Genomic DNA, 12,374 nt, shown 5'->3' with positions numbered 1-12,374 from the left:
TACTTCTTCCCTGGTATGGGAGCTTCTGGAGGGGGAGTGTGTGTCCCCTTTGCTTTATTAAATGTTTGGCAAGTGAACATAGAACAGGCAGCTCCGTAGGAACAAAAGCTAGTAAATCATCACATGGAAGAACAGCCTTTCTAGAAATTAAGACACAACTATTAAATTTAATATAAAAAATTAACGGCCCAAACCCAGTGTTGGCAGCCTTGGTTATGAGTTCAATTGTGTACCCACCCCCTGAATTTATATGTCGAAATCCTAATCCTCAGTACCTCAGAACGTGACCTTATTTGGACATAGGGCTGTTACAGATGTAATTATTAATAGTTAGGATGAGGTCATTAGGGTGGACCCTAATCTAATCTGACTGGTGTCCTCATCCAAAGGGGAAGAACGGCCTGCAACACATAGCCAGGCCTACCAAACTCTTCACTCCCTCAGACACCGCATTCACCTCTGGAAATAACCCTAATGTTAAAGAAAAAAAAATTATGGAATACTACTCAGCAAACATAAAAAGGAACAAGTTACTAATATGTAAAATTTGGATAACTCTCTGGGAAATTATGCTGGTTACATAGTGATCAATTCCATTTACATGGCATCTTTGGAATGAAAATATTATAGAAATGGAGATTAGATTAGTGGTTGCCAAGGGTTAGGAGTGGGGAAGGAGGGCGAGGGAGGGAGGTGGGTGTGGTTACCAAGGGCAACCCGAGGGACCCTCATGGTCACAGAGCTGTTCTTTATCTTGACTGTGGTGGTGCATCCTTGAATATACATAGGTGATAAGATTTCATGGAACTAAATACACACACGTGTGCATGCACATGTGCACACACACACACAAATGAGTACAGGTAAAATAAGATCGGTGAGTTGTGTCAATATCAACATCCTACTTGTGATGTTGTCCTATCATTTTTCAAGATGTTACTGTTGGGAGAAATTGGGTAAAGATTACACAGAATCTTGTATTTCTCTTACAAGTGTTTGTGAATTTATAATTCTCTCCAAATAAAAAAATTTAATTAAAAAAGTTACTTTGTAAGAGAATGTTCATAGCAGCCTTGCTGAGGATAGGAGAAAATTGAAAATAATCTAAACTACCCACGACAGGAATCAGCTAAAACCCTGGGGGTTTAACCCCAGGGAATGTTGTCTAACTCTGAACAATGACAGGTCTGTGGACTGAGTAAATATAAAGATCTGTCAGTGACTTAACATTGAATGAAAACACAGATGACACCACTGCAAGTTTTCCTTGGGCCATTCCGTGAAGACCATTCCTATACACTGGCAGACCATAATTCAGTGGAGTGGAGATCATTTAGAGGTTCAAGTCCAGTGGATTCTTCCTTTTTCTTTTAATATTACTCCAGTTGCAAATAAAATAATGAAATCAAATCAAATCAAATCAAATCCTGAGCCTCGCCATTCTCCAGTGGCTGGCGCTTCCTTCTGTCTCCAGCAGGTGGCAGAAGTGTTCCAAGGATGGTTCCCATGGTCTCTCCAACGCGGACAGTCCGGCAGCTCCCAACAGCAGGTGGGGCTCTAAGTGCCCATCCCGCCTGCCTGAGGACCGCCCCCCCCCCGCCCCCCCCAGGCATCAGAACGGTCGCTCCGAAGTCCATTGCAAGAAGGCAGTTGTCTGTCCCTGATAGGGTTAACAGTCCACATTCCAGAGCAAGGGAAAAGGACTGGCGGGTCACAGACAAGGAGGGGGGGTTCGGAGGCCCAGCTTCTCCCAACACTACCGGCTCTGTTGGGAGAGATAGATCACCCCCAACAATGGCCACAGCTGTTTTCTTCTGCCCCGAAGGAAACTGACTTAGGAAGCAGGTATCAGAGAGAGCCCTTCCTGCAGGGGCTTCTGTCTGGCTTGTAAAACTGTCAGAGCAGCTGCATTCATGTGTCAGGTGATGGATGGTGGAAAGAGGACAGTCGGCCGCAGATGGACACAGCAACCTACAAGTTGAGGCAGGTGGCAAAGGCCTTGCAGAGGCTCCGCAGGTGGGGCGTATTGATTCATTGCCCAGTTAAAATACCAAGGGGATCTGGGCCACAGCCCTCTTCCCAGCCTCCCTTCGGGGCTAGGAGCCGGAGAGCCGTCCTCAAACAATCCGTCTTCAATGAAAGCTTCCGCTTGGCCCTACTTTCTTTTCTTGCACCTCAGGTGTGAATTATCTCCCCCGTGCCTCTACCTCCCGCTCCCCGTGCCCCTCGTTCTACTCAGGGCTGAGGTGGCAATTCCTCTTGGCTTCTTTGCCGGGAGTAGGACCTGAGATGGCTTCTTGGAGCACACCCCGAGGTATGCGCCAGTGATGTCTTCCATATAGGACTTGAAGATGGTTTAGAAAAATGTAGCAGGCTGGGAGGTAAAAAAAAAAAAAAAAAAAAAAATGTCAGCACTAAAAATGCTGGCCTGGGCTTTTGCTAAGGAAAGGAATTCTCAGTTTCCACCCCCACCCACAGCCTGGCCAGGGAAATAGCTGCCTTTGGCACATCAGCCTCGGAGCTGCAGTGAGTGCCCTGGCTGAGCAGTGCCTGTCACCGTGCACAGGGTCCCCGAGGAGCATGAGCTGAGGTTTCCTCTTTGTGCTTCATCACCAGAGTGTGAGTGACCTGCTCATCCTCGACTTGTACCCAGAATCCCGCCCATTTCTCCCAAGCAGGGACCTTTGCTCTGGCCCTCCGGTTTTCTCTCTTGCCTTCCAGAGAGTGCCAAGAGAGGCTTTCTTGGTCAGGATAATCAATGCTGAGACTCATGGAAGCGGGGCCAAAGGGATTTCTTAAAAAGCATCCTTCTGCCTCTGGCTAAGTCTGTGGGGCCAAACAGACACCCCTAGGGCCATTTGTTGGTGGGGTGACAAATGAACTTGGCCTGAGAAATGGGATCAGCTGGGCTCAGCCCTGTGGACGGCTCAGAGCTGCACATTTTCTGTTAAGCTGGTCCACAGCTTGTTTTGAGACTGCCCGAGGGGCCCAGGGAGGCAGACAATTAAAAGCTGGAGCTCATTTTGATATCTGCAAACCACAGCCGCCTGCACGTGGGAGGTGCCAGAGAGCAGACTTGGGCCCTGCCTCACACGCCCCCCTCTCTCTGGGTCACCTGGGAGTGCCAGCAGCAATTTGGAAGTTTGCTGAGCTTGAGGAGAAGTCTTTGGGGAGGGCCTGCTCTGAGCACACCCCTTTCCCTCCTCCGGGGCTGAGGGAAACATGGGACCAGCCCTGCCCCAGCCTGTCCTCATTGGCTGGCATGAGGCAGAGGGGGCTTTAAAAAGGCGACCGTATCTGGGCTAGACCGGAGCCTGTGCTACTGGAAAGCTGTGTGCCCTCCTCCGGCTGGCACCATGCAGCTCTCTCTAGCCCTGTGTCTCCTCTGCCTGCTGGTGCACACAGCCTTCCGCGTGGTCGAGGGCCAGGGGTGGCAGGCCTTCAAGAACGATGCCACAGAGATCATCCCCGAGCTCGGAGAGTACCCCGAGCCTCCGCCAGAGCTGGAGAACAACAAGACCATGAACCGGGCGGAGAATGGAGGGCGGCCTCCCCACCACCCTTTTGAGACCAAAGGTATGGGGCGGAGGAGAGAATTTTCAGCACAAGGGGCCTGGGGAGGTAGCTGGGAAAGTTTTAGAACCTTTTCTTTAGGAGGCTTTGAAGACTGGGGTAGACCACCAGCCTCTGCCAGCATCAGTGGAGGGACAGGCTTGCCTGGAGGCAGGGGGGACGGCATGCCAAGTGCAGCCTTGGAATTCAAGTGCAGGGCATGAGGCTGGCAGGGGGGCAGCTGAGGTGCTGAGGGTACGGCTTTGGGACAGCCTCAGGGGCTCAGAAAAGAAAAGGTTTCAAAGAATCCCCTCCTGAGAATACAGGAGCCAGGTCCAGCTGCTGGACCACTGCGGGGGGGACAAGGCGAGGGAGCCTCAGATCTATGGAGTGGCACCTGCTGGGTGCCAGATGCTCTAGGCGGGCTGTGGCTGGCTGTACTGTACCCCTAGACCCACCTTATGGAAGCCCCATGATGTGAACCCCTAGATTGAAGATGAAGAAACTGAGGCTCCAGAGACTAAGTGACTTGGTAGTGAGTAGAAAAGCTGAGATCTGAACCTGGTTTGATCCAATTGCAGGACAGCCCTGGGGGAGGGGCTGAGATCCCTGCATACACTGGGAAGGGGATGTCTGTTGCTTCCCTCACCCACACCTTTAGCCTCTACCATGGGTGGCAGCTGAGTCCAGGCCCTGAGGGGAGGCAGCACCCTCTGATGCATGGAGTGGGCACAGGTGGCACCATCTGTCTTGAGCCCCTACCCCAGACCCAGCTTCGCCTCATTCCTAGAGAGAGAGCCTGACCCTAGGCAAGGGACAAGGCAGTGGGTTCCCGGGTTCCTGGTCAGGCCTGTGCCGAGAAACCTGGCGGCAGTGTGCACACGTGGCTCTGCAGCCTGCAAGAAAGGCTGGGGTGGGGGCTGAAATGACACTTCAGAGTGAGGGCCTGGCTGCCCTCTGGCCATTACCCAGGTGGGAGAGGAGCCCACTGCCCAGGCTCTCGCATGCCATCCCTGCCTGCCTTACAACCTGCTGGGGCTGTGGGGCGCTGACAAGGGCCACCCAGAGGAGGCCAGCCAGGACCCTGGGAGGGCAAGGGCACCCCTTCCCCCACCTCCCCACCCAGGTCAGGAGTCAACTGAGCTCGAGTGACTGCTTGAGGGCTATAGGGAACCCAAGTTCACCTCCCTGGGCTCCCATGAGAAGCCACAGCCCCTGAGGAAGCCACACACTCAAAACAAAGTCACGCTCTGCAGAGGAAGTGCCTGACCTAGGGGCACTATTCTTGGAAAGCCCTAAAACAAATTTCCCTGGGCAAATAGTCCACCCACACACACTGCCCCTGCAGGGGTGAGGGTGCCAGACCAGCCCAGAGCCACGCCTGCCCTGTTGTGTTTGCTGGGGTGGGAGGGGAGGGTGCCTTCTCTGCCCCTACTCTGGTTTTGGTCTTAGGACTATTTTTCATCCCTTTGTGTCACATTGGAACTGTCCCCATGAAACCCTCGGGGTTGGACAGGTGCTCACATGAAGACCAGCTATTTAAAAAGCTCCCACCCATCTAAGCCCACAGTAGGAGACGTGGTCAAGGTGTGTGCAGGGGCCAGGCCAGGCCTCAGAGCCCAACCTCCCCTGGCCTGGGCAGCGAGCTTGCATCATCATCAGGTGCCCATTCGAGTGACACAAAGCAAGGGGTGTGCCCAGCAGACAGCCGGGTACACAGTGGGTGCTTGATAAACGTTTGTGGTAGCTGAACCAGTAGGTTTTGGGTCAGAGGTTAGTCCCCCTCTGGTAGCAAAGCTGTGTAGTAAAAACTAGCCCTAACCTTCCCCTCCCCCCACCCCCAGCCAGCCTCCCAGGGGTGCTGGAGCACATGAGCTTCTTCCCTTGTGCAGACAAGAGGTGCTGGGGCCCCAAGGAAGCGGAGTCAGGAGACCCAGCTCTGCCTGTTGGGCAAACTCTCTTCTCTCTCTGGGCCTCAGTCCCCGCTGCTAATGAGGGGGTTGGACACACTGCTGTTGGTTCCTTTCAAGTCTAATGAATTCCTCTCCTGACCACCTCCCCTTCCATCTCTCGCCTCCAGAGCAGCCGTGCTGATTTATTACCCTCGATTAACCTCTACTCCTTTCTCCATCTCCTGTCCACCCCTCCCAAGTGCCTGGAAAAGGAATTTGGGAGAAGCCAGAGCCAGGCAGAAAGTGTGGCTAATACCTACCCTGCCCAGGCCAGGGACCCTGCCACACAAGTGGGGCTTAAATCAGAAGAGGGCTCGCCCCCTAGGAGAGGAATATTAGCAATGCCTGGTAAGAGCCAACACTTCCAGCCCTTACTATGTGCCCAACGGTGTTCCTTGCATTCTATGTGTAATGGATTAACTCACTGAATCTTCAGGACAACCCATTTTACAGACTGGAAGAGGAGGGAGGTTAAGTAACTTGCCCAAGATCGCACAGGTAGTAAGTGATGGAGCCCTGGTGTTTGAACCGCAGGATCTTTCCACGAGCCCCAGAGTATCCGGGACCTTCCTATATATAATAGGTGCCCAGGGGCAAAAGCCTCTGGAGGGAAGGAGTGAGGCAGGCTCGGGGAAAGAGGGGCTGAGGAGGAGGGGGCCGGGCCGGGCAGCCTGTCACGCGCGCCTCTCTCCGCAGACGTGTCCGAGTACAGCTGCCGCGAGCTGCACTTCACCCGCTACGTGACCGACGGGCCGTGCCGCAGCGCCAAGCCGGTCACCGAGCTGGTGTGCTCGGGCCAGTGCGGCCCCGCGCGCCTGCTGCCCAACGCCATCGGCCGCGGCAAGTGGTGGCGCCCGAGCGGGCCCGACTTCCGCTGCATCCCCGACCGCTACCGCGCGCAGCGGGTGCAGCTGCTGTGTCCCGGGGGCGCGGCGCCGCGCGCGCGCAAGGTGCGCCTCGTGGCCTCGTGCAAGTGCAAGCGCCTCACCCGCTTCCACAACCAGTCCGAGCTCAAGGACTTCGGGCCCGAGGCCGCGCGGCCGCAGAAGGGCCGGAAGCCGCGACCCCGCGCCCGGGGCGCCAAAGCCAACCAGGCCGAGCTGGAGAACGCCTACTAGAGCCCGCCCGCCCGCCGCGCCCCCGAGTTTCTGTCCTTTGCGCGCGGTTCGATTGTTTGTATTTCATTTTAAATGCCTGCAACCCAGGGCAGGGAGCTGAGACCTCCCGGGCCCTGCGGAATCCCGGGCGCCTGCAAGGCCCCCCTCGCCCGCCCGCAGAGGGGGTCCCGCAGGGGAGGGGAGAGAGTTGAGAGTCACAAACACTGAGCCACGCGGCCCCGCCCACCGGGGCCGCCTACCTTCGCTGGTCCCACTTCAGAAGAGGCAGAAACAGAAGCATTTTCACTGACCTGGGGTTTTAAGGGAGCGCTGGGGAGTGTGAAAAGTCCGGGGCCTGGTTAAGAAAGTTCGATAAGATTCTCCATCCACCTTTCTGCCCATCATAAAGCCCATATCGTGCCAAGAACACAGGACTGGGGGGGTCTGCATACGGTTTCTAGTCCTGACTCTGCCACTAACTTGCTGTGTGATCTTGAACACCATTCTCTTTTGGGACCTCAATATCCTTTTGTAAAGTGGGGATGGGGGTGGGATTAGGATTTCGAGGAATGTACCCTCATGTATTCCGAGGACTTGTACCTTTTGAATGGGCAGAGGAGAGCTAGAGGGAGAGAGAGGTTGAATTGACTCACTACCAAGGTCACTTCCAGAATTCAGAGTTGTGATGCTCTGATCTGACAGCCAAAGATGAAAAACAAGCAGGAAAAAAGAAAAGAGTCTATTTATGGCTGACATATTTATGGCTGACAGACTCCTGGAAGAAGCTGCTGTCCTTCCCAGCCTGGCCTCCCCAGATGTTTGGCTACCTCCACCCCTCCATCTCAAAGAAATAACACCATCAATTGGGATAAAGAAGGAGAGGGTCCCAAGGGTGGTGGGAGGGCCAGAAATCACACACACACACCCTCGTTCCCAAAGGGCAGCATCCCTCCTCCACCCCATGGCTATATTTTAAAGTCACCTTCTGAACAGAAGTTCAAGGTTCAAGGATGCTGGGCTTACAGGTCCAAGGAAGAAGCCACCACACACTCAAAGACCAGCACATCCCTTTTGAGGCAACTCCTCCTGCCCACCACTTAGGGACACATTTCTGCCTAGGAAACAGCTTCTTGCTGCTCTCACATGTGAGGACATACCTTACATTAAAAGAATACCATCGGGGAAAAATGACAAGTGCTGTACATATGCTGAGAAACTGCAAAGCATAATAGCTGTCACCCAAAAATCCTTTTGAAAATCATTTCCAGACCTCTTACTTTCTGTGTAGTTTTTAATTGTTAAAAAAAAAAGATATTTTAAACAGAAGCACATGCCGTATGAAAGCCTACAGGACTGGTCGTTTTTTGTAATCCTTCCACATGGCACTTGTCCACAAGAATGAAAGTAGTGGTTTTTAAAGAGTTAAGTTACATATTTATTTTCTCACTTAAGTTATTTATGCAAAACTTTTTCTTGTAGAGAATGACAATGTTAATATTGCTTTATGAAATAACAGTCTGTTCTTTCAGAGTCCAGAGACATTGTTAATAAAGACAATGAATCATTACAGAGAGGATGTGGTCTCATTTTGTCAACCACACAGAATGTCATTTCTGTCAAAGTTCACACCCTTCCCGTGGTAACTAGGGCTCCAAGCTCGTAGATACCTTTGCTCTCTAGTGGCCCTCGTGACAATTATGTCTTCCTTTGAAAAGTCATGTTCCTCCCTTCCTTTCCAAACCTAGACCACATTCCTTCACCCAGGACATTGTAATAACCTCAGCCTGGTCTCCGCGACACCGTGTTCCAGAAAGGCTGTTCTCATCACACCACTCCCCTGCTCAAGAACCTTCAGTGGCTCCTCTTGCCCAAGATCAAGTCCAGCTTTCCCAGTCTGCCTGATTCCCACCTCCCATTCTGCCAAGCTTCCTTGCTGAAGTGACCTCTAAATGGTCCCTCTGACTCCCGCCTCTTTAGTTTGCTGTCCCCATTTTCCACCCCCAGTAACTCCTACTCTTTCTTTGGGATTCATTTTACTTAGCACCTATTCCTTGAACCTTCCAGAGATGTTCCAATCTCCAATGATCCCTCTCCTCTGATGTCCCAGCCCCTTTTGTCCACACCACTCCTTTGGCTCCTGATTCTGTGTCTTCCATTTGACATTCATTCGTTGAGGATCTGCCTAGCCTGGCCAATCCCTGCTTAGTCCTGGGATAGACACGAAGCCAAGTACCATTCTGGACCAGCTCACAGGGAGCTCGGTCAAGCTTTTTTCCAAGTGTGAATTTTATGCCTCCTGGTGAACATGTAAGATCTTCAAAAGCAGGGACAATGTCTCTCAAAGTCTTGCCTCCCCAAGGTGCCCAAATGTGGTGGGTGCTAGCTGAGATTCAGTAAATACTCTCCAGTTGCCATAAGGAGGGATGGTCAACTGGAGAGCTTTAAATTAAGTCCAGCCTGTCTTGGGGGAACCTACCCCCCAGGTAAGCTGAGGTCCCTCCTGATGACTTTTCAGTTTAACGTCTGATGAACCTTCCTAAATCCATTATCATCACCAACAGGTCTTTCATAGGTGTCAGTGGATGTTGCTGGCTGGACCCTCCTGCAGCTCCAAGCCCCAAGGAGGCCTCAGGGAGACCCTGCAGGAACTCGTGCACTATGACGAGTGTCCCAGAGCCCAGAATGTGAGAGCAGGTAGGGAACAGACATCGTGCAGCCCTGAGAGGCAGTGTGCTACAATGGGTGGGGACACAGGCTCTGGAGCCAGGTTTGTGTTTGCATCTGAGCAGACTGAGGCACTAAGGGGTTAAATGTTTTGCCCACGGCCAGCCCCGGGCTCAGTTCCTAGCCCTGACACTCTCTCAAGCTGCTCAGAGCCAGTGGGCACGTGGGCACATAATCAGATCACACTGTTCTGTACAAAGTGTTACGGGAACCAAAGACAGGAGTGATTCACTCTGTGGAGGGACAAGGGATAATGGTTAGGGAAGGTTTCCCAGAGGTGGGTGCTGCTTAGAGATTTGCCAGGTGGAGAAGGAGGTATCTAGGCAGGGGACAGGGCCCAGGCAAAGGCTGCAAGTTCAAGGCTGTTCGGGGGTGGAAGACTCCACCATTCCTCAACATGGACTGAGTCCTTACCGTGTGCAAGGCAACGTGGGAGCACGGGGATTCCAAGCAATGCCCAAACCTAGGGTCTGCTTTCTGGGACCTGAAGATGCAGGAGGGATCAGCCCAGGCTACAATCCCATTACCACGAGGGGAAAAAAACCGGAAGGCTAAATTGTAGGTCAGGTTAGAGGTTATTTATGGAAAGTTATATTCTACCTACATGGGGTCTATGAGCCTGGCGCCGATCAGAAACGGAACAAAAACAGGCTTAGCTGGGAGGGGTGGCATTTCACTGTGGGGAGCACATGTTCTGGGGGTGCAGCCAGACTCGGGCTTGTATTAATAGTCTGAGAGTCAGACAGACAGAGAGACAGAAGGAAATAGACCCCTCCACCACACACACACTCTCACACTCCGTGGGGGGTCCTATCTATACAAAAGAAACTCAAAGGAGCTACAGAATCCTAAAGTTCCCTTTTTCCTTGAAGTAGGCAGGACTTGGGCAGCCAGCGAGGGCAGAGAGGCTGCAAAAGCCACTTGTGTGTGAGCCAAGCTCAGAGTCACAGACACTGAAAGCTGGTGCTGTGTCTCACCCCCGCACCCACCTGTTCCCTGACACTAGGGCTGCGCTCCCTGCCCTGTTCCCTGATCATTGATTATAGCTCTGGGGCTTGCATAGTCCTCCTGCCACACCTGCACCCCATTCTTGGAATGAGCCCTCTGTCTTTATCCTGGTCCAAGGGCAGGCAAGGGCTCAGACCTCCAGCAGCTTGGACCAACAGCTGGAGTTTCTTTTGTGGCCAGAGGTGCAGGAGGCAGGGGATGCTCTTCCCAATCAATGTGACCATGTGCCTGCTTTGTCCAGATGGTCTCCATTTGCACCTACCGGCCCACTTTTACTCTCAAAAATGTCCCAATTTGGGTAAGAAATTCTTCCTGCGGATCAACCAAGGCCCAGTCGCCCATTTCCAAAGGCTGGTCCCTCTGGCTCTCTCCCCTCCTAGACGGTAAAGGCCCAGGAAAGCAGAGAGTCTTTTTCACCAGGGCACCCCCACTACTCACCATACAGTAGGGGCTTAATGTGCATTGTGGTTGTGTGGGTTTTTTTGTTTTTTTTGCAGACAGGGTCTTGCTCTGTCCCCAAGGATAGAGTGCAGAGGCACCATCATAGCTCACTGCAACCTCCAACTCCTGGGCTCAAGCGATTCTCCTGCTTCGGCCTCCTAAAGTGCTAGGATTATAGGCATGAGTCATTGTGCACAGCCTGCTGCTGCATTTATTTAGGATTCCTTCTCTTGAGAGATTATGTGGGTGGCATGGGCTGAGAGGCCTGTGTGATGGTGAAAAGAGGCTGTTTGCCCAGACATTAGGTCTCTAAGGATAAGACACAGCTCCTGCTCTCAGATGACTTACAATCTTGCTGGGAAGTCAGTGGAAAATGAGGGTAAGAGGGATCACGTGAGTATGTAGTCATTTGCCACCAGAATGGAGAAACCCAAGATGATAGAGGCTTCAGGGGATCAGGGCCTCTATGGGGTCCCAGCAAGTGAGGACTGAGCTTTGAAGGCTGCCGAGGATGTGGAGGGGCAGAGAGGAGAGACAGTGGAAGCAAAGGGAACAAGAGGGGCTCCACCAGGTGGGGCGGGGTAGGGTGATGCTGGCTGGATCGGACACACAGCAGGTTCTCTCTGTTCAAGTTTATTCCACAGGGAAAGAGAAGCCAGGAAGGGGAGCAGAGTGGGAGTCGGGTAGAGGCAGATGCTGTCAGTCATGGTGGGAGAGGCCGAGGCAATGAGTGCCGAGGAGAGAGGGCTTGAGTCCCTATAATGGTGGTGCCGATTCCTGCAGGGAAGGCGAGAAGCTGGGTCGTGGGTGCTGAAGGGTGCCCTGCAAGACATTCTGCTCTCCCAGAGCCTGGCAGGGCTGCTTCAGAGACTGAGCCCTGCAAGTGCATGGCTGTTTGTGGATAGAAGAGAACCAATCCCCCATTCCTCAGCATGCACTGAGTCCTTTCTTGCCGTCCCTTCACTCAACACCCGATTTCCCTGCAACCGTTTGGATGCCCGAGCTTGGGTCCTGCCCACCAAGAAGGCCGGAGCTAGCAGCAGGCAGCTGCAGGTGGGAGGGATTGGTACCCAAGAGGGAGTCAGGGGAGGGAGATGGAAGGAGAGGAGCCCAGAGTGCAAACCTCCCCTGCCTGACAACTTCCTGAGGGCTGGTCCTTCCAGCAGGTTGAAAGGAGAGGAAGGAAAGTGGGGCAGGAGAGGAAGTGGGAGGAAGGAGAGAGTGGGATGGGGAGGAGAGGCAGGTGTTCATTCATTCATTCCACTGCTGCTGCCTGTGTGCCAGCTGGGAGCCAGGCACTGCCCAGGTTCCAGCATGTGGTTGTGATCATGGAGCCCCATGAAGCTCACAGCTGGTGCCAGCAAGGAGATGGATGGTAGGTGGGTAAAAATAATTGTTCAGCGTAATGCTTGGGAAGAAAAATAAAGCTGGTGAGCAGACCTGGAGGTGGCCAGGCCAGGCCCCTCTGAGGAGGTGGCATTTGAGCTAAGACCTAAGTGCAGCAAGGGAGTGAGCCACACAAGGACCTAGGGGTGCATGTGCCAGGAGGGGGAACAAGTGCAGAGGCCCTGAAAGTGTGTAGGAGGTGGTGGAGGGACAC

At 53.2% G+C, this 12,374-nt stretch overlaps 1 protein-coding gene across 1 annotated transcript; it reads left to right on the top strand.

Annotated features, from left to right (window-relative positions):
* The first annotated feature begins 3,060 nt into the window (after positions 1–3,060).
* SOST (sclerostin) lies at positions 3,061–8,166 on the top strand. Its single transcript, XM_045526672.1, has 2 exons — positions 3,061–3,576; positions 6,201–8,166. Exons 1-2 carry the CDS (start codon positions 3,357–3,359, stop codon positions 6,620–6,622), a joined length of 642 nt encoding a protein of 213 aa, XP_045382628.1. The 5' UTR covers positions 3,061–3,356; the 3' UTR covers positions 6,623–8,166.
* The last annotated feature ends 4,208 nt before the right edge of the window (positions 8,167–12,374 follow it).

Source organism: Lemur catta, chromosome 15, assembly GCF_020740605.2.
Source record: "Lemur catta isolate mLemCat1 chromosome 15, mLemCat1.pri, whole genome shotgun sequence".
Classification (NCBI taxonomy): Eukaryota; Metazoa; Chordata; class Mammalia; order Primates; family Lemuridae; genus Lemur; species Lemur catta.
Note: the sequence above shows the minus strand (reverse complement) of the source record. Positions and strands in the feature narration are given on the sequence as shown.

What these genes read in the sequence shown, in the direction of transcription:
- SOST (XM_045526672.1), top strand. Translation starts at nt 3,357, where the DNA reads ATGCAGCTCTCTCTAGCCCTGTGTCTCCTCTGCCTGCTGGTGCACACA. An exon ending in CCACCCTTTTGAGACCAAAG is followed by an intron (nt 3,577 to 6,200) that starts GTATGGGGCGGA and finishes CTCTCTCCGCAG; the next exon opens with ACGTGTCCGAGTACAGCTGC.